Raw genomic sequence first — 20,996 nt, 5'->3', positions numbered from 1 at the left:
TGGTGAAGGACAGGGAAGCCTGGCGTGCTGCGGTCCATGGGGTCGCAAAGAGTCAGACACGACTTAGCGACTGAACAACAACAACTGTTCATGTGAAATAGCCAGAAAAGGTAATTCCATAGAGACAAGAAACAGATGTGTTGCTGCCTAGGGCTGAGGGGGTGGGTGTGGGGTGGGAAAGGGGAGTAACTGCTTCATAAGTGTCAGGTTTCCTTTGGAGCGGGATGAGAATGTCTTGGAACTAGAGGTAGTTGGTGAGCAACACTGAATATATCGAATTGTTCACTTTTAAATGGCTGTTTTGTGGATTTCACCTCAATAAAATTTTCTCACGGTTATCATTTTTGTGTGTGTGGTGAGAACACTCAAGATCGACTCTTGGCAAATTTAAAGTAGACAATGCTGTATCGTTACCTATAGTCACCATGATGTACATCGGATCCCCAAAATTTATTGTATCTATTGTTTATTATTTTATTTATTATTATTTACACATTGATTTCTTGAACACAAAAAGGAGGGGCTTGAAAAGTTAACTCCTGAGTAATGCTAAGATTTGAACAATATTGGAGTGTGCAAAAAAAGAAAAATCTAGAAGTCCAGAACCTTCTGTTGGGAAAAGGAGGATCCCAGACTGCCCTGATGTAGTACTCCAAGAAGTAGTGAAGGAATTCATGCCCTCATGGGGTAGATCTGGAAAACCTCTAGGTGGGGCTGGCCCCTTTAAGACTCCAAGACTGAAGTAACCTGGTAGCTAAGGAGTCATAATGACAACTTTCATGGGTAATCCTCCCTGAAAATGTAGTTCTTACCTTCCAGGACAAGACATACTGAGGATCAGAGCCATCTTTTCCTCAGTTTGGTTGGTGAGAGATACACAAAGAGGGGCTGATACATCTCTGGCTTCATTTTCTAAAATCTAGATATCCCTGCTCTAGATAGAAGATCATGGTATTTAGTTTGGGTTCTTTTCTACCCTGTGGGAAAAGAGAGTTTGGGGAAAGGGGTAAATTTCTGTGAAATGTAGTCTAAGCATCCAGTCCTATTTCTAAGAGAATGGAAGGGAAAAACGTCCTGGCCCAAGACCGCCTGTGAAACCCATTGCTCATGGAAATACAGGTGCTGAAAAATGTGCCCGGAGCCTACGTGGATCTTGTCCAGGTTTTTCATGAATCCAGTATTCTTGATTCATGGGTGTAGGCTCAATAGTCGCTCAGTCCAACTCTTCATGACCCTATGGGCTGTAGCCCACCAGGCTCCTCTGTTCATGTGGTTTTCCTGGCAAGAATACTGGAGTGGGTTGCCATTTCCTCCTCCAGGGGATCTTCCTGACCCAGGGATTGAACCTGCGTCTCCTGGATCTCCTGCATTGGAGGCCGATTCTTTACTGCTTTGCCACCGAGAAAGCCAGATTCATGGGTAGTCAGTGCTTAGGAATCCTCCAGGACTCATACTCAGAGAAGTGGATGGGAGCTGCCAGTTTGGAACTGGGAGGGGAGGTGCTGAAACCACCATCAGGAGAACCTGGGACTTGGGCACACGCCCCACTCTTTCTTGGGGGACAGGGGATCGAAATGATTGGCATCTGTCACTGCAGTAGATGCTGGCTTGGAGATGGACCTGCTAGAGGATCTTGAGACCCTGAAGTTTGAGTCTGGGATTCACGAGGAAGACCACAGCTGGCTGTATTTGCTGGGCCGTTCTCATGGCCTGATGACCAAGGCCTGCGCCCACGCAACCTTCTTCTGCAAGCTACTCCAAAATTTGAGGTATGCTGGGTCTCCAGGGTCAGGTAGATGGGGAAGAATCTCACCGCAGAGAATCCAGATGACTTAAACTTTTTATATTGGAGAATAACTTTGGCAGGGGGAGTGTCTTCCTACCTTGTGTAACTACACTGAAGTGCTCCTGGTCTGAAAGCACTGGGCAGATGCACCCCAGGGTACCTTGGCTGTGGTTATGTAATGTGGCATGGATTAATGGTGATTTCCTTTTGGTGAGTAGACTGATTAAATCATCCATTAACCCATTCATTCATTCACTCTCTCATCAGGACAACCAGCTTGTCTTCCACAGCTACTAATGACTGGCCATTCCACGTCTATTGGCTGAAAATGGGGGTCATTTTTTTTTCTTTTCGGGCTAACAGTGGAATGCCTCCTCACAAGAAAGCTTCCAGGGACTTAGGGGTCCCTATGGCCAGATGACTTGCCTGGAAACAGGAATACTGATTTCAAAGAAGCTCTCAGTTCAGTCCTGGCTTCTTGACACTCAAATAAGAGGCATGTGAGAGCCAAGCACCTAGGACTAAGGCTCTCGGCTCCTGTAACTCTAGGTCACTCTTGGAGCATTTGTTGCCTCCCCAGCCCCCATCCCTCAGTCTACTTCTCAGTTTACTGTCCTTTGACATCAGATTAACTCCAAGATGGGGGGGCACCACATCCCAATCAAGCATATTAAAGGTACAGCACATACCTGAGGAGGCAGACGACTCAAGCAGTTTGCTGACTGGCTGACGGATAGGGAAGCATAAACCTGTGGGCTGCCTCCAACGACGTGTGATGAGAAACCAACATGGGAAACTTCCAGGAGGCATCTTCTATTTGGAAGGATCAGGCACAGTGGGAAAACGCTCTCCTTTTAACCAAAAGAGAAGCCTCACATAGAATGTGGCTTGTCATGCTTAGATGGAAACTCCAGAGCATGAAGACTCCAGTTTTCACAGAAATACAGAACAACTATAAGTGAAGTGAAGGTCGCTCAGTCATGTCTGACTCTTTGTGACCCCATGGACTACACAGTCCATAGAATTCTCCAGGCCAGAATACTGGAGTGGGTAGACTTTCCCTTCTCCAGGGGATCTTCCCAACCCAGGGATCGAACCCAGGTCTCCTGCATTGCAGGTGGATTCTTCAATGCAAGAGGGAAGGCTATCAGGGAAGCCCCACAAATATCAGATCACCCTATAACAACATAAAATGATGCCTTATGTATTCAGGAGTCAGACCTTGTTCATCTTGGGCCAAGGAAACACATCCAGAACCAACAGTTAGTGAATCTCCAGAAAGAGTGGCTTCAAATCCTTGATCCTCCCCTTCTCAGGTCTGTTTTCCCTTATAAACCATTTTCTTTGATAAATCGTCACATTTGGAGAAAAAGCTAAGTTATGTGGTTTCCTGGGTGTGTGCAGAACTGAAGTAGCAAACTCGGAAGAGAAGGTGTATAGTAGGAGAGGGGGTGCACTTGTCCTGGCAGAGATGGAAATGGACCGCTGTCTACACAGAAAACAGTGGAAGGACTGGCTCCCTGTGTTCTGGGATAAGGTATGATGGTAGCTGTTCACAGTGATGGTCCTGTGGCAAACAGTTAAACAGTCAGTCCTTATGTTTAAGAAGGCAGGGAAATGCACAATACATGTAACCAAAAAAGAGTTCATTTAAGGTTTTAAACAAGCTCTGATCTTTTGAAAGGGGTATGCTTTACTGTTTGGAAAATTCACTCTGGAGGAACATTTCATTCCATCCAGAGAAGCTGGGTCATTGTTGTTGTTTAGTTGCTAAGTCGTGTCCGACTCTTTGCAACCCCATGGATTGTAGTCTGCCAGGCTCCTCTGTCCATGGGATTTCCCAGGCAAGAATATGGGAGTGGGTTGCCATTTCCTTCCCCAGGGAATGTTCCCAACCCAGTGATCAAACCTGTATCTCCTGCATTGGCAGGTGGATTCTTTACCGACTTAGCCACCAGGGAAGCCTGATCCTGGGTTAGTGGCACATAGTTGGAAGGCTTCTCTCTGAAGAACTTAAGGTGGCACAGCAGGCTGCATTTGAGGAAGTTAAAGCAGAGAACATCAGAGATTGACAATCAAGAAGGGCTAAGGGCGTGCGTGTCTTTTTTTTTTTAATTAATTAATTAATTAAAATTGGAGAATAATTACTTTATAATATTATGGTGCTTTTTGCCATACATTGACATGAATCTGCCACAGGTACACATGTGTCCCCCCATCCTGAACCCCCCTTCCACCTCTCTCCCCACCCCATCCTTCTGGGTTGTCCCAGAGTACTGGCTTTGAGTGCCCTGCTTCATGCATCAAATTTGCACTGGTCATCTATTTTAACTATGGTAATATACATGTTTCAATGCTAGTCTCTCAAATCATCCCACCCTTGCCTTTTCCCACAGAGTCCAAAAGTCTGTTCTTTACATCTGTGTCTCTTTTGCTGCCTTGCATGTAGGATCCTTGTTACCATCTTTCTAAATTCCATATATATGTGTGTGTGTGTGTGTGTGTGTGTGTGTGTGTTAATATACTGTATTGGTGTTTCTCTTTCTGACTTACTTCACTCTGTATGATAGGCTCCAGTTTCACCCACCTCATTAAAACTGACTCAAATGTATTCTTTCTCATAGATGAGTAATATTCTATTGTGTGTATGTACCACAACTTCCTTATCCATTCATCTGCCAGTGGACATCTAGGTTGCTTCCATGTCCTAGCTATTGGAAACAGTGCCGCAATGAACGTTGGGGTACACGTGTCTCTTTAAAAACGATGGTTAGATGCCACGAAGTAGGTGGCAATGCCTTAACCGTATGCATGTTGTCAGGCCCAAGAGCCTCTTCCATCCTTGTCAAGGGGAATGCTAACTTTCTCTCATTTCATACAACACACGTGTGTGTCTTAATATTTGTGTGTGTCCGTGTTCATTCTCCAGAGAATCGTTCTCCAGAAAATTAGTAACGGAGAAGCAAACGTCTAAATGTAGCTTGACTGGGTTGCGTGAAGAAACTCAGGGTGACGACCCGTTAAAAGTGGGCATCATCGGAGGTGGCCACCTTGGGAAGCAGCTGGCACACACCCTGCTCCAGCTCGTCCCCATCCCTGCTGAGAATCTGCGGATCTCCACTCGGAGGCCAGAGACCCTGGGTGAGGAGCACTGGGCAGTAGAAAGGGGGCTTGGGCATGCTCTTCAGGTGGTGATGAAGCCGTTTGGAAAGAGCCCCTCGAAAGAGGAATCCTTGCATACAGCTGGCCAAGTTCTCAGCTTGCTAGCCCTGAGAAAAGCTGGAAAGTTTTTTTTTTTAATTTCAATACTTTATTTGGCTGCACTGGGTCTTAGCTGTGGCACTTGGGATCTTTAATCTTCACTGTGGCATTCAGGATCTTTTTTCAGTCTCGGCATGTGGGGTCTAGTTCCCCAACCAGGGGTGGAGCCTGGGCCCCCTGCATTGGGAGCACAGTCTTAGCCTCTGGACCACCAGGGAAGTCCCAGAAAGACTTTTTTTTTTTTTAACTTGTTCCTTAAAGCGCTTTTCTTTTCCACCTAAATATTTATATCCATCTCTCCTCCTTGCACCCTGTGGCCAGGTATCTTTTGGGTCTTTGATACAGAGAAGCTTTCCAAACAGAATTCAAATCTTCTAACTGGACCAGTTAGAGCCCGAGTGGTGTTTACCACTTCCAAACATTTGGCCTTATTTTTCAAAAATACCGTTTACCGGGGACTTCTCTGGCTCTCCAATGGTCAAGACTCCATGCTTCTACTGCCGGGAGCACAGATTCGATCCCTGGTTGGGGAACTAAGATCCTGCAGGCCGTGTGGTGGAGTCAAAAAAATAATAATACCATGTACTGAAAAAAGTTTTTAAATGTTTTGCAGTGATTCCATTTATTAACCTCTGGTGTTAGAAATCAGAACAGTGATTGCTTCTGAGGGGATTGAGAAGAGGCCCTAGGGAACTTTCTGGGCAGATGTAAACATTCTGTTTCTTGAAAAAGGTGCAAGTTCCATGGGTGTCTGCATTTGTTAAAAAGAATCAAACTATTTACTTCAGATCTGTGTGATGCACTGTGTGCAAATTATATTTCAATAATTTAAAAAATGTAAAATAATACATGTGCGTTACAAAAAATTTAGAAAATTACTCTATAGGGAAGTAAATAATAACTACCTATAATCTCCTTATGAGGGTTATCATTTCTTTTCCATTTTTTTCTTCTGATTATATCAGATTATACCAGTAACTAATACTATGCAAAGCTTTTTGTGTCCTGCTGTTTACAAACAGTTAATGGATCATGTGCGTATTATTTGACATTCTTCAAAATCATGATTTTAAGGTTACATAGTATTCCTAAGTATGACTTATGGTAATTTATGTAACTGTGCCTTACTTAGTAGGACTTCCTGATTCATAATTTTTTTAAAAAATTGCTAGGTCAAAGAACAGGTACAGCCTTATTGAGATACACTTTGTATATAATAAACTGCACATTTTGAAAGTGTGCAGTTTGAGGGACTTCCCTGCTGTTTCAGTGGCTGAGACTCCATGCTCCCAAGGCAAGGGGCCTGGGTTCTATCCCTGGTCAGGGAATCAGACCCCACATGCCGCAACTAAAGATCCCACGTGTCGCAACTAAGACCTGGCACAGGCAAATAAATAAATATTAAAAAAAATTTTTTAAGTGTACAGTCTGATGTTTTGACACCTGTATGCTCCTATGAAAACATCGACACAGGCAAGTTACGAACCTCTCCACCTCCCTGCAGGTCCCACTCAGGAAACCACTGATCTGATTTCTGTCACTACCAATCAGTTTACATTCTGTAGAATTTTGTACAAATGGAATCATACAATTTGTACTTTTTCTTTGCTCTAAATTAGTTTTAATTATTTTTTAATTGAAGTATAGTTGACTTACAAGGTGTTGGTTTCAGATGTACAATAAAGTGATTTGGTTAAACATACATATAAGTATATATGTTCTTTTTCAGATTCTTTTCCCACATAGGTGATTACAAAATATTGAGTGTAATTCTCTGTGCTATACAGTAGGTTCTTTTTTTTTTTTAATTTTATGTATTTATTTTATGGCTGTGTTGGGTCTTTGCTGCTGTGAGGGTTTTTCTCCAGCTGCAGCGAGTGGGGGCTACTCCCTAGCTGCAGTGTGTGGGCTAGCTCATTGCGGTGGCTTCTCTTGTTGCAGAGTACGAACATTTGGCTGTGTGGGCTTCAGTAGTTCAGGCTCCCAGGCTTGAAGAGCACAGGCTCAATAGTTGTGGCTCAAGGGCTTAGCTGCTCCGTGGCATTTGGGATCCTCCCGGACCAGGGATCGAATTCGTGTCTCCTGCGTTGGCAGATGGATTCTTTACCACTGAGCCACCTGGGAAACCCCTCAGGTCACCTAAGTACAATCAAATGATTAACTATCAAGGAGTGGTTTTAGCAAGGACATGAATTATTATGTTTCTCTCTGTGCTTATAAATATCTTCTTGACATGAAATTGAGTACACTTTACTGAAACTACAAGCGGAGTTTCCCAGATTACTCCTGGCCTCTGCCCTCTTGCACTCTGTCAGTCTTTCCCACCAATTCAAGCCAGTTAAGCTGTTTAACTTTGTCCCAGTCACGCAATTCTGATTTTTAGAGAGCATGTTTTATTTTGCTTTGGTTGCTTGTCTTCACCCGATCAGAGATCAAACCTGTGCCCCTGCAATGGAAGCCCAGAGTCCTAACTGCTGGACTGCCGGTAAATTCCCAGTCGCGTGATTCTCAAACTTCAGTTTTCACCTCTATAATATAGGGATATCTGGTTTATAGGGATATAACCCTATAATGTAGGGATAATACTGGCCTCTGCCTCATAAGGTTCTTGTGAGGATTCCCCATTGGCGGTTTAGTCACTAAGTCGTCTCTGACTCTTTATGACCCCATGGACTATACCTCTCAGGCTCCTCTGTCCTTGGGATTTCCCAGGCAAGAATACTGGAGTGGGTTGCCATTTCCTCCTCCAGTGGATCTTCCCAACCCAGAGATCAAAACCGAGTCTCCTACACTGCAGGTGATTCCTTACCAACTGAGCCATCAGGGAAGCCAAGGGTTCCCTCGATAATGTGTCTAAAGTACTTCGTACACCACCTGGTATATGGTAAAGTCAGTAAACTGGAGCAGAAGGCTTCGTTCAGACTTTCCTCTAAAAAAAAAAAAAAATCTGACAAATTCTCGCGTTTGGTCTAAACATGAGGTCAGGATGAATTATCTAACAGTCTTGAGCACAGCTGTGGTGGCATCAGCTGTCATACTCGTGGGGCCAGGGCTTTGCTGTGTGGCTTTTAGAAGCCATAAGGGAATTTCTTCTGATTTACGTGGTGACAAGTGTGCGTGTGTGCTAAGTCACTTCAGTTGTATCCAACTGTTTGAGACCCTTTGGACCATAGCCTGCCAGGCTCCTCTGTCCATGGCATTCTCCACGCAAGAATACTGGAGTGGGTTGCCATACCCTCCTCCAGGGAATCTTCCCAACCCAGGGATCGAACTGGTATCTCTTATGTCTCCTGCACTGACAGGCAGGTTCTTTACCACTAGTGCCACCTAGGAAGCCACACGTGGTGATAAGACTTGAGATAAAATAGTTGCCACCCTGTCCCCAAACTTGGGAGCTTCTCTAGTGGCTCAATTGGTAAAGAATCTGCCTGCAATGCATAAGACCCAGGTTCAGTCCCTGGATTGGGACGATCCCTTGGAGGAGGAAATGGCAATCCACTCCAGTACTCTTGCCTGGAGAATTCCATGGACAGAGGAGCCAGGCAGGCTACACTCCATGAGATCTCAAAGAGTCAGACAGGACTGCGATTTCACTTTCCCCAAAGTTGATGTTGAGTCCGAAGTCTTCTGTATTGTGATCTATCTGACTTTTATTCCCTCCCAGATGAATTCAAGAAACTGGGAATCCAGTGCTTTTACCAGAACGCTTCTCTGGTGGGATGGGCCAATGTGGTATTCCTCTGCTGCCTGCCATCTCAGCTGCCTAACATCTGCGTAGAAATTCATACCCAGCTTGGGAAAGACTGCATTGTGTACAGCTTTGTCTCTGCCATCCCAATATCCAGGTATCTTGTTAGGGTGAGCACAGGACTGGCAGGACCTCTCTGTCACCTCATGTCCACTTCTGCCCCTACCTCTCGGAGCTGACCATTCCCAGTCATAAGGTGGAAGCATCTTCATCGGCAGCAGGGTCCAAGCCAGCCTTTGAAATTGTGTCTTCCCCATTTTTCCACCAACAGCACTTGTGGGTGGGACATTTTCTTTGATGTGCAAATGTTTAGAGCAGAAACAGAGCATTGCTTCCACCTACTTGGGGCTTCCCTTGTGACTCAGCTGGTAAAGAATCCGCTTGCAATGCAGCAGACCTGGGTTCAGTCCCTGGGTTGGGAAGATCCCCTGGAGAAGGAAAAGGCCACCCACTCCAGGATTCTGGCCTGGAGAATTCCATGGACTGTATAGTCCATAGGGTCGCAAAGAGTCGGACATGACTGAGCGACTTTCACTTTCAACTACTTGAAGTTGACTCGTATTACCTTGTATCTGGATCAGCAGCATGAAGATTGATGGAGAGCATATGTCAGATATCCTTTTGGTATGTCTAGTGCTGGGCCAAGTGCCTGGCTCATGGTAGCTTCCAATAAGTGTATCTGAGGGGGATGGGTGAACCGTTCAGCTAAGAGGTTGTGCCCCCGGGGCTGACCCACACCTGCATTTGCCTCTGAGCTGTGCTGGGCAGCAGACTGTGCGGCTGGGGCTGGATGTGCACTCCGTGGATCACGTGCTGGTTCATTCCAGTCCTGGCTCTACACTCCCTGCCGTGGTGGCTTTACTTTCAGGTTGAAACTCCTACTGAATCATACTAACATCTTGCGGCCCCAGTATCAGTGTGCTGAAGATCTTGCCCACATCTGGGGGGCCAATAAGGAGATCACTGCTGCTCTCCAAGACCCCGTGATTCTTCAGGCCACCTGCCCCTACAGCCCTGCCGGTAAGGGCTCAACATATTTTTGGCACTTTTGAAAATTACCTTCCTCTTGACCTGTTGCTGTCTTATTAAATCCCAGTGTGGTTGTGCTGAGGGTGTGTGGAGGGGGGGAAGAACACGCTAGATGGCATTCTCAGCTACTTGGGTTTTATATGGGAACAACTTTGGTGGCAAAAAGCAGCCTTTTTAGGGACTTCCTTTGTCAGTCCAGTGGTTAAGACTTTGCCATCCAAAGCAGGAGGTTCGGGTTCGATCCCTGGTTGGGAAGCTAAAATCCCACATGTCTCATGGCCAAAAAAAAACCAAAACATAAAAAAACAGAAGCAGGGCTTCCCTGGTGGCTCAGTGGTAGAGAATCCACCTGCCAATGCAGCAGATGCGGGCTCGGTCCCTGACCCGGGAAGAGCCCACATGCCGCAAAGCAGCTAAGCCCTTGTGCCACAACTATTGAGCCAGTGCTCTAGAGCCCTGGAGCCAAAACCACTGAGGCCTGAGTGCCCTGGAGCCCATGCTCTGCAGCCAGAGAGGCCGCTGCAACGAGAGGCATGTACATCACAACTAGAGGGTAGCCCCCGCCTGCAGCAACTAGAGAAAAGCCCGCACAGCAGTGAAGACCCAGCACAGCCAAAAATAAAATAAATAAATTAAAAATATATATGAAAACTGAAAGCCGCTCAGTTGCGTCTGACTCTTTGTGACCCCATGGACTATACAGTCCATGAAATTCTCCAGGCCAGAATCCTGGAGTGGGTAGCCATTCCCTCCTCCAGAGGATCTTCCCAACCCAGGGATCGAACCCACATCTCCTGCATTGCAGGTGGATTCTTTATCAGCTGAGCCACAGGTATATATATATAAAACAGAAGCAATATTGTAACAAATTCAGTAAAGACTTTAAAAAATGATTCACATTTTAAAAAATCTTAAAAAAAAAAAAAGAATTTTAAAAAAGCAGCCATTTTTAAGGAAAAGCTGAGAAGTGTGATTAATCAGACCCTCTAAGGGTGAGTTGGAAACAACCAGAGAGGAGAGCCTGTTTAAACAAAAGGATGCAGCATCTGGGACCAAATGGCTTTTCCTTACTGTAATCTTGCAGTGTGCCTTATTGCAAGAATCATTCCAGAGATTTTCCAAGATGCATTTGTCATTAGCAATGTCTACATTAACCTATCTGTAGGTAGGGTCAACACATGACGTGTTATAAAGGGCACACCCAGGGCTCTTGGTCTGGAAAGGAAGAGTGTTTTCTTATCTCCAAGTTCATATAACCAAACTGTCTTGGACAGAAGGTAGCTGTTCACTGTCTGGGGTTTGTCCTAGGTCCCCTGTAGACCTTTTTTCGGTGGTGCTCACGGGTGTTTCCTTTCTCACTGATGTTTAGGGGGAATAAGCCTCAACATCAAGTGGCTGGAGGGGATGTTCTATGCACTCATAAACTTCTGCACAGCAAAGGACATGCCCCACTTACAAGTGCTGGAGCATCTGAGCGAGCTGTTCCCCTCCCAGCACCTTGAGGTCTGTAAGGAAGACGAAGCATCGCCCCTAAAATTTCAAGCCCAAGATTTTGTCAGTAAGACCTATGCCAAGAACCTGTCTAAGAAACGGTAAAGTATCAGGCGGCAGCCATTTGAACTTCTCCCACACTGTTGTCTTAGCAGATGCTTTTTATATTTTTCCTTTAATGTTCTTTTTAAAAATTCATAAAAATAATACATTCTTAGAAAAAAAGAATCCAACTAGTGGAGAAATGAGAGCCCTCTTTTGCCCCCCTCAAATCCCTTTTTATAGACTTCACCTCTAATCGCTTTTATATTTTTATCTTTTCACCTATGTATTTACAAACATATATGTATATTAGCATTATAGTATAATGTGTATGCATATCTGTACTATATGTACATTTTAGAAATATGGAGACTATACTTACTACGTCATAGATATCGTTCTGTGTTAGTACAATAATATCTACTTCACTTATGAGCATGGTGTAGGCATCTGTTGGATACATTTCTTTTGTTTAAATTTATTTATTTTTAACTGGAGGATAATTGCTTTACAATATTGTGTTGGTTTCTGCCATATATCAGCATGACTCAGCCCTAGGTATACATACGTCCTGGTGGATATGTTTCTTTAACTGCATTTATTCATTCTATTTCCTCTTGATGGCATTGTACCCTGGCCCCACATTTTGCATAAAGGAACTGCTCTGAACATTTTTATCCTTAAACTTTGCACACTTGTACCAGTAGAATTTCTGGGTCAGAGGTTATATGTATTTTATGTTTGATAGATATTTCTAAATTACCTATCAAAAACATGATGCTTACTTATATTTCCAGCAATAGTGTATGAGAGTGCCATTTCACTATAGTTTCATAACTATTAGATCATTGTTTTTAGTCTTTAATGATCTAATAGGGACAAATGGTTGCCCTTGTTACCAGAGACTTCCATGTCACTAAATTCACTGGATACTTTTATTTTTTTATTTAAAAGAATAGATTTTATTTTTTTAGAGCAAGTTTAAGTTTACAGAAAAATTGAGCAGATGGTTCAGAAAGTTCCCATAGAGCACCTGCCTCCTGACCTGCTGTTTCCCCTACAACCTTCTCGCGTTCATGTGGCGAGTTATTATTCCTAAAGTCCCGAGTTTATGGGATTCACGATTTTCTTGTTAGTCGTGGTAAAATACACATAAGATAGACTTTACCATTCTTTTTGAAAAGTGTTTATTTATTTATTTTGGTCACATCTCACTCACAGCCTTTGGGATCTTAGTTGTCCAACCTGAGCCACCTGTAGTAGGAGCGTGGTCACGGGACACTTCTAAATCCTTTTCTTCCTTGGCATTTGAACATACCATCCTTCCTGAAACAATCATGTCTCTTAGTTTTCCTGATACCCTCACATGCTCTTCATTCTCTTCCTGTCCCTTTATCCTGCCTTTGCTAGGTCCTCTTCTGCCCCATCCTTAAATCTGGGAGTTTTCAGGGCTCTGTCCAAAGCCTTCTTGTCTCATTCTACACTTTGTTCTTGGGTGATCTTTTCCACTGTGGGGACTTAGGTTGCCATCTTCACTCTCCCAGCACAGGACTCTATATGCCTAACCGAGATGTCAGTTCTGCATCTGGTAAGTTCATACTCACCGTCTCCACTCAAACTCCTCATGTCTAAAAGCATCCCTGCTCACATGCCTGCTCTTCCAGTGTTTCTGTCTAATTACACGCTCCTTGGAAGAGTTGTTCAACCCCAAACCTGGAAGAAATCCTTGATCCTCCCCCTCCCCTGCTCCCCTTGTTTTTTGGCTGCACTGGGTCTTTGCTGTGGCATGTAAGCTTCTCTACTTACATTGCATGGGCTCAGTGGCCCTGCAGCACAGGGATCTTAGTTCCCTGACTGGGGATGGAACCGCATCCCCTGCATTGGAAGGCGGATTCTTAACCACTGGACCACCAGGGAAGTCTCTTATGTTTAGTATTCTCTTTAATCACTAGTGACCTGTGACACACTTTCAATTTGGGAATCTTCCTTCCCTCTTTTTCCCAGGACTCCTTTTGCCTCTCTATTATGTTGGATCTCTTTTGCCTGGACCCCTCTTCCTCTGGCTTCATCTACTTCTTCATTATGATGGAATATGTTCTCCAGGCGCTAGCTTCTTTCATAAAGGCTGTGTAGTAATTTTTAAGGACTATGTCTGACAATGCTTTTATTCTACACTAATATTTTGTTGAAAACACAGCCAAGGTGTAGAATCTAGGTTAGAAATAATTTCCCTCAGAATTTTGAAGGCAGTGCTCCGTCGTCTTTCAGCTTTTAGAGTTGCTGTTGAGAGGTAGAGTGCCATTCTGATTCTTCAGTTCATGCTTGGTCTGAAACCTGTTTGTTTTCTCTCTGGAAGCTTATAGTACCTTTTGATCTCAGCATCCTGAAATTTTTTTATGTGTCATGACGTAGGTCTATTATAATTCACTGGATTGGACACTTGGTGGGCCTCTCCCTTTTTCCCCCTTAACTAAAAAAAACAAAAGAATTGTACAATATAACATATACACAGAAAAGTACATATTCCATAAATTCATGAATATACAGTTTAATGAATTACTGTAAAGCAAATATACACGTAATTGCCACCCATAAAAGAAACAGACTATTCAATGGTCATTTTCAATCTGCCTGTTAAGTTCTCTGGTTTTCTCCAATTATGTCTGTGATAGTTTCTTCCCATTCCCTGTTTCCTCTTTTCTTCCTTCTGAATATTTTATTAGCCCAATGTTGGATCTGCTGGGCTGATCTTTTGATTTCTTTAGTTCTCCTATTTTCAGTATTTTTGTCTTTTTTCTCTGCTTTCTCAGAGATTGCCTCAACTATCTTGTTTTTGTTTTTGCTATTATATTTAGAACATATTTTCATTTTCAACTATTTCTTTAGTCTCCAAATATTCCTTTTTTATGTAGCATCCTGTTGTCATTTTCCTATGCAATACCATCTCTTATCCTTTGAGAATGTAAATGATAGAGTTTTTTTCTCCTCTAAGAAGTCTGTTTCCTTTGGAATTTTTCTGATCATTTGTTTTGCTCTCCATCACTCATTTTAGAGCTTTTCTTTCAAGTATATGGAAAACCTTGACTATCTGCTCATATTTAAGCTCCTGGTTACTGAAAAGTTGCTTGGAAACTCTGTGTTTGCTACCGTGGTTTCTACTGTACAATGATTTGATCAGCTTTTCCTTCAGTTCAGTTCAGTTCAGTTCAGTCGCTCAGTAGTGTCTGACCCTTTGCGACCCCATGGACTGCAGTTCACCAGGCTTCCCTGTCCAGCACCAACTCCTGGAGCTTACTCAAACTCATGCCCATTGAGTCGGTGATGCCATTCACCCATCTCATCCTCTGTCGTCCCCTTCTCCTCCCGCCTTCAGTCATTCCCAGCATCAGGGTCTTTTCAAATGAGTCAGTTCTTCGCATCAGGTGGCCGAAGTATGGGAGTTTCAGCTTACTCAGTATTGGTGCTTCCACTGAATATTCAGGACTGATTTCCTTTAGGATGGACTGGTTGGATCTCCTTGCTATTCAAAGGACTCTCAAGAGTCTTCTCTAATACCACAGTTCAAAACCATCAATTCTTTGGCATTCAGCTTTCTTTATAGTCCAACTCTCACATCCATACATGACTACTGGAAAAACCATCGCTTTGCCTACATGGACCTTTGTTGGCAAAGTAATGTCTCTGCTTTTTAATATGCTGTCTAGGTTGGTCATAGCTTTTCTTCCAAGGAGCAAGTGTCTTTTAATTTCATGACTGCAGTCACTATCTTCAGTGATTTTGGAGCCCCCTCTCCCAAAAAAAGTCTGTCACTGTTTCTATTGTTTCCCTATCTATTTGCCATGAAGTGATGGGACCAGATGCCATGATCTTAATTTTCTGAATGTTGAGTTTTAAATCAACTTTTTCACTCTCCTCTTTCACTTTCATCAAGAGGCTCTTTAGTTCTTCTTCACTTTCTGCCATAAGTATGGTGTCATAATCATATCTGAGGTTATTGATATTTCTCCTGGCAATCTTGATTCCAGCTTGTGCTTCATCCAGCCCAGCGTTTCTCATGATGTACTCTGCATATAAGTTAAATAAGCAGGGTGACAATATACATTGACATACTCCTTTCCCTATTTGGAACCAATCTGTTATTCCATGTCCAGTTCTAACTGTTGCTTCTTGACCTGCATACAGATTTCTCAGGAGGCAGGTCAGGTGGTATGGTATTCCCATCTCTTTCAGAATTTTCCAGAGTTTGTTGTGATCCACACAGTTGAAGATCCACCTCATGCGAAGAGTTGACTCACTGGAAAATACCCTGATGCTGGGAAGGATTGGGGGCAGGAGGAGAAGGGGACGACAGAGAATGAGATGGCTGGATGGCATCACCAACTAGATGGACATGAGTTTGGGTAAACTCTGGGAGTTGGTGATGGACAGGGAGTCCTGGCGTGCTGCGATTCACGGGGTTGCAAAGAGTCAGACATGACTGAGTGACTGAACTGAACTGAACACAGTCGAAGGCTTTGGCATAGTCAATAAAGTAGAAGTGAATGTTTTTCTGGAACTCTCTTGCTTTTTTGATGATCCAGTGGATGTTGGCAATTTGATCTCTGGTTCCTCTGCATTTTCTAAATCCAGCTTGAACATCTGGAAGTTCACAGTTCATGTACTGTCGAAGCCTGGCTTGGAGAATTTTGAGCATTACTTTGCTAGAGTGTGAGATGAGTGCAATTGTGTGGTAGTTTGAGCATTCTTTGGCATTGTCTTTCTTTGGGATTGGAATGAAAACTGACCTTTTCCAGTCCTGTGTCCACTGCTGAGTTTTCCAAATTTGCTGGCATATTGAGTGCAGCACTTTCACAGCATCATCTTTTAGGATTTGAAATAGCTCAACTGGAATTCCATCGTCACCACTAGCTTTGTTTGTAGTGATGCTTCCTAAGGCCCACTTGACTTCACATTCCAGGATGTCTGGCTCTGGGTGAGTGATCACACCATCGTGATTATCTTTTTTGTATAGTTCTTCTGTGTATCCTTGCCACCTCTTTTTAATATCTTCTGCTTCTGTTAGGTCCATATCATTCCTGTTCTTTATTGTGCCCATCTTTGCAAGAAATGTTCCCTTGGTATCTCCAATTTTCTTGAAGAGATCTCTAGTCTTTCCCATTCTATTGTTTTCCTCTATTTCTTTGCATTGATCACTGAGGAAGGCTTTTTATCTCTCCTTGCTATTCTTTGGAACTCTGCATTCAAATGGGTATATCTTTCCTTTTCTCCTTTGCCCTTCAGTTCTCTTCTTTTCTCAGCTATTTGTAAGGACTCCTCAGACAACCATTTTGCCTTTCTGCACTCCTTTTTCTTGGGGATGGTCTTGATAACTGCCTCCTGTACAATGTCATGAACCTCTGTCCATAGTTCTTCAGGCACTCTGTCTATCAGATCTAATCCCTTGAATCTATTTGTCACTTCCACTGTATAATCATAAGGGATTTGATTTAGGTCATACCTGAATGGTTTAGTGGTTTTCCCGACTTTCTTCAATTTCAGTCTGAATTTGGCAATAAGGGGTTCATGATCTGAGCCACAGTCTGCTCCCGGTCTTGTTTTTGCTGACTGTATAGAGCTTCTCCATCTTTGACTGCAAAGAATATAATCAATCTGATTTCAGTGTTGACCATCTGGTGATGTCCACGTGTAGAGTCTTCTCTTGTGTTGTTGGAAGAGGGTGTTTGCTGTGACCAGTGTGTTCTCTTGGCAAAACTCTATTAGCCTTTGCCCTGCTTCATTCTGTATTCCAAGGCCAAACTTGCCTGTTACTCCAGGCAAATTTCTTGACTTCCTATTTTTGCATTCCAGTCCCCTATAATGAAAAGGACATCTTTTTGGGGTGTTAGTTCTAGAAGGTCTTGTAGGTCTTCATAGAACCGTTCAGCTTCTTCAGCATTACTGGTCGGGGCATAGACTTAGATTACTGTGATATTGAATGGTTTGCCTTGGAAACGAACAGAGATCATTCTGTCATTTTTGAGATTGCATCCAAGTACTGTATTTCAGACTCTTTTGTTGACTATGATGGCTACTCCATTTCTTCTAAGGGATTCTTGCCCACAATAGTTGATATAATGGTCATCTGAGTTAAATTCACCCATTCCAGTTCATTTTAGTTTGCTGATTCCTAAAATGTGGATGTTCACTCTTGCCATCTCCTGTTTGACTGCTTCCAATTTGCCTTGATTCATGGACCTAACATTCCAGGTTCCTATGCAATATTGTTCTTTACAGCATCGGACTTTATTTCTATCACCAGTCATATCCACAACTGGGTGTTTTTGCTTTGGCTCCGTCTCTTCATTCTTTCTGGAGTTATTTCTCCACTGATCTCCAGTAACATATTAGGTACCTACCAATCTGAGGAGTTCATCTTTCAGTGTCCTATCTTTTTGCCTTTTTATACTGTTCATGGGGTTCTCAAGGCAGGAATACTGAAGTGGTTTACCATTTCCTTCTCCAGTGGACCACGTTTTGTCAGAACTCTCCACCATGATCCGTCTTGGGTGGCCCTACACGGCATGGCTCATAGTTTCATTGAGTTAGACAAGGCTGTGGTCCATGTGACCAGATTGGTTAGCTTTCTGTGATTGTGGGAAAGCCTGAATATTGGTGTCTTTAAGTCTTTGGGACCCAACTTAGGGAAAGAAAGCTGCATGTGTGTAGGGGTAGTCTTATCATTCCAAGTATTTTTTCACTTTATGCCTCCCCTTTCCAATATATCCTTGCTACTCAAACTGCCTGACAGCCATGCCATCATCTGTGCATTTGTTTAGAAATGTAGATTCCAGGGCCCCAGCCCAGATGTATGGAATCAGAGTCTGCACTTTTACAAACTCCCAGGTGATATTTGCTACTCAAACTGCCTGACAGCCATGCCATCATCTGTGCATTTGTTTAGAAATGTAGATTCCAGGGCCCCAGCCCAGATGTATGGAATCAGAGTCTGCACTTTTACAAACTCCCAGGTGATATTTGCTACTCAAACTGCCTGACAGCCATGCCATCATCTGTGCATTTGTTTAGAAATGTAGATTCCAGGGCCCCAGCCCAGATGTATGGAATCAGAGTCTGCACTTTTACAAACTCCCAGGTGATATGCCCACTAAAGTTGGAGAAGTGCTGCTCTACAGTCTTTTTTCATCAGATGATCTGTTAGAATGGGAAGCAAGGCATATTAATATTTCTACTATGATTGTAGTTTCTCAAATTATCTTTATTTTTCTAATCTTTGTTTTATAAAGTTTGAAGTCATATCATCTGATGCACAGAAGTTCATATTTTTATACCTTCCTGGTGGATTAAACTTTTTAATTCTACCCCTCTCCCTTTGAAAAACTTTTTAAAAGATGATTTTGATTCACATGCAGTTATTAAGAATACAAAGAAACCCCATGTGCCCAAACAAACCATAGTACAATATCTATATGTAGATATTTGTAAAACTATAGCCAATACCACAACCAGGACATTGACACTGATACAGTCAAGATGCAAAACAGTTCTGTAACTAGGGATCCTTCACGTTGTTTCTTCCTAAATTGGCAACCATTGAGCTGCTCTCCATTTCTATGATTTTGTCATTTCAAAAATACTATGTAAATAGAATCGTGTATTATGCAACTTTGGGGACTGGCCTTTTTCATTCAGCATAATTCGCTGGAGATTCATGCAGGTTGCTGTGTGTATCAACAGTTTATTCCCTTTTATTGCTGAGTAGTTTTCATGGCATGTATGTACCACAATTTGTTAAACCATTCACTTGTTGAAGGACATCTGGGATGTTTCCAGTTTTTGGCTATTATGCATAAAGATGCTCTGAACATTCATGTACAGGTTTTTGTATAAACATAAGTTTTCATCTCTCTAGGACAGATGCTTAGGAGTACAATGACTGGTTGCATGTTAATTTTTTTTAAGATACTGCCAAACTGTTTTTCAAAGTTATTCTTTTTACAGCACTAGCAATGTATAATTCAGTTTCTCTACATCCTCACCAGCATTTGGCGTTGTCACTAATTTTTGTTTTACCATTACATGTATAGATCGATCCATGGAGAACTGACATTTTTATAATGTTGAGTTTTCCCATCCATGTACACAGTATATATGTCTCCATTTATTTATTTCATCAGCATTTTGTAGTTTTCAGTACACAAGTCATTTACGTGTTTTGTTAGATTTACACTAAGTATTCCATTTTGTGTGTGTGAAAGGAACTACATTTTTAATTTCATTGCCCAAGTGTTCATTGCTAATATATAGAAACAAAATTTATTTTTCTATGTTTATTTTATATCCTATGACCTTGCTGAATGCATTAGCCCTAGGGGATTTTTTTTGTAGATTTGTTTGGATTTTTCTACATAGACAATGATGTCATCTATAAATACTAATGATTTTAGTTCTCCCTTTCCCATCTCTATGCCTTTTATTTCCTTTTCTTGCCTTATTGCACTGGCTATAACTTCCAGTGGTATGTTGAATTTTCAAGTGTGGTAAGAGCATATATCCTTGCCTTACTCTTGATTTGATAAATACTATAAAACTCTACATCTTAATGCTTTTTAACTTGAATTCCACTATTGACTAATACTTAACATTGCCCCATTTTTATTTGCATGTTAACTCTATTTCCTTCTCTATACAGTTGAAGAGGTTATCTTTTTCGGTTTTTTTTAAAGAGGATATTGTAAAAGAAATGAGGTCTCTCCCACTTCTAATTTCTATGATCCTCTTATTATTTTCTATCTAAATTCAAGGAAAATACACTGAAAAGGATGTTGATTTTATTATCATAATCATTCCCCAATTATGAATTCCTCCCCAAATGTACTTAGAGAATTGTACATGTGAAAACTCATAAGTACAATTAAATCCACATATTGAATAGATCCAGATGAAATTTTAATTAAGAATTTAAATTAGTTTGGTATAGAAAATGAAGAACCTTATTTCCAAGTGGAGGAAAACTTTCTTTAAAGGCAATGTTTAACAGAAAATCAGATGTATTGAACAAACATAAAAAAGTAACAGTATTTTTTTCCCTACCCCAGGCCTTTCCCCTTGTTTGATCTGACTACTGTGCAACTCAAGGAAACTCCCTTTAGCCAGTTTCTCTCAAACAGCACTACTTTTCAGGACAGCTTTACCCATCTATACTGTGACTCATTTGGCATCTCTCTAACCAAAGAACAAGAGCCAGAGGTTTCCATGGGTTTGCCATCCTAATAAGAGACTTCTCAGAAATCATGAATTTTTCTCCTTCTAATAAGGTAGTGCTTTGATTATCGCAACTGTCAGTGGAAGTCATGTGACTGTCTGGTGTTTCCCATATGTTAGGCAATGAGGAATTAGAAAACTGTACTGATGGCTCTTTAAAATCTAGAATAAAACAAGCAGTTCTTTACATCAGTATGTTTGGGTGTGTCTGGCTTTTAAAGCAACTAAATGAAACTACATAACCTGACACATTTAAGTAAGCTGCTTCCCCAGCAGCTAAATATCAATTCAATAAATTCAAATTATCTCTCATCTAAACACTAAATTCAAGAAGCTATACTGCCATTATTAGATGGTTATATACTTTTTCTGTAGCAT

General features: G+C 42.3%; 1 protein-coding gene and 1 non-coding gene across 7 annotated transcripts; one reads left to right on the top strand and one right to left on the bottom strand.

The window, feature by feature from the left end:
- The first annotated feature begins 795 nt into the window (after positions 1-795).
- NOXRED1 (NADP dependent oxidoreductase domain containing 1) lies at positions 796-20,810 on the top strand. Of its 6 annotated transcripts, none has more exons than XM_081510536.1 (7): positions 796-862; positions 1,598-1,769; positions 4,716-4,927; positions 8,712-8,892; positions 9,664-9,815; positions 11,194-11,416; positions 20,453-20,810. In XM_081510536.1, exons 2-7 carry the CDS (start codon positions 1,615-1,617, stop codon positions 20,625-20,627), a joined length of 1,098 nt encoding a protein of 365 aa, XP_081366662.1. In that variant the 5' UTR covers positions 796-862; positions 1,598-1,614; the 3' UTR covers positions 20,628-20,810. The 6 variants fall into 6 exon arrangements, with proteins under 6 accessions (XP_081366662.1, XP_081366664.1, XP_081366661.1 ...); XM_081510538.1 differs by having other exon boundaries at positions 796-866; positions 1,601-1,769; XM_081510535.1 differs by having other exon boundaries at positions 796-866.
- Positions 4,545-4,670, bottom strand: LOC145516016 (U6atac minor spliceosomal RNA). The gene has a single exon (XR_014061199.1). It is a non-coding gene; the product is annotated as a U6atac minor spliceosomal RNA (small nuclear RNA).
- Positions 20,811-20,996: the final 186 nt, after the last annotated feature.

This window comes from Giraffa tippelskirchi, chromosome 7 (assembly GCF_054371585.1).
Source record: "Giraffa tippelskirchi isolate mGirTip1 chromosome 7, T2T-mGirTip1v1.2.pri, whole genome shotgun sequence".
Lineage (NCBI taxonomy): Eukaryota > Metazoa > Chordata > Mammalia > Artiodactyla > Giraffidae > Giraffa > Giraffa tippelskirchi.
Note: the sequence above shows the minus strand (reverse complement) of the source record. Positions and strands in the feature narration are given on the sequence as shown.

Bases quoted from the DNA above. Each gene is read 5' to 3' on its own strand.
- NOXRED1 (XM_081510536.1), top strand. From the start codon at position 1,615: ATGGACCTGCTAGAGGATCTTGAGACCCTGAAGTTTGAGTCTGGGATT. The intron at 1,770-4,715 runs GTATGCTGGGTC...TTCATTCTCCAG, and splicing joins AAGCTACTCCAAAATTTGAG to AGAATCGTTCTCCAGAAAAT. The intron at 9,816-11,193 runs GTAAGGGCTCAA...ACTGATGTTTAG, and splicing joins CTGCCCCTACAGCCCTGCCG to GGGGAATAAGCCTCAACATC.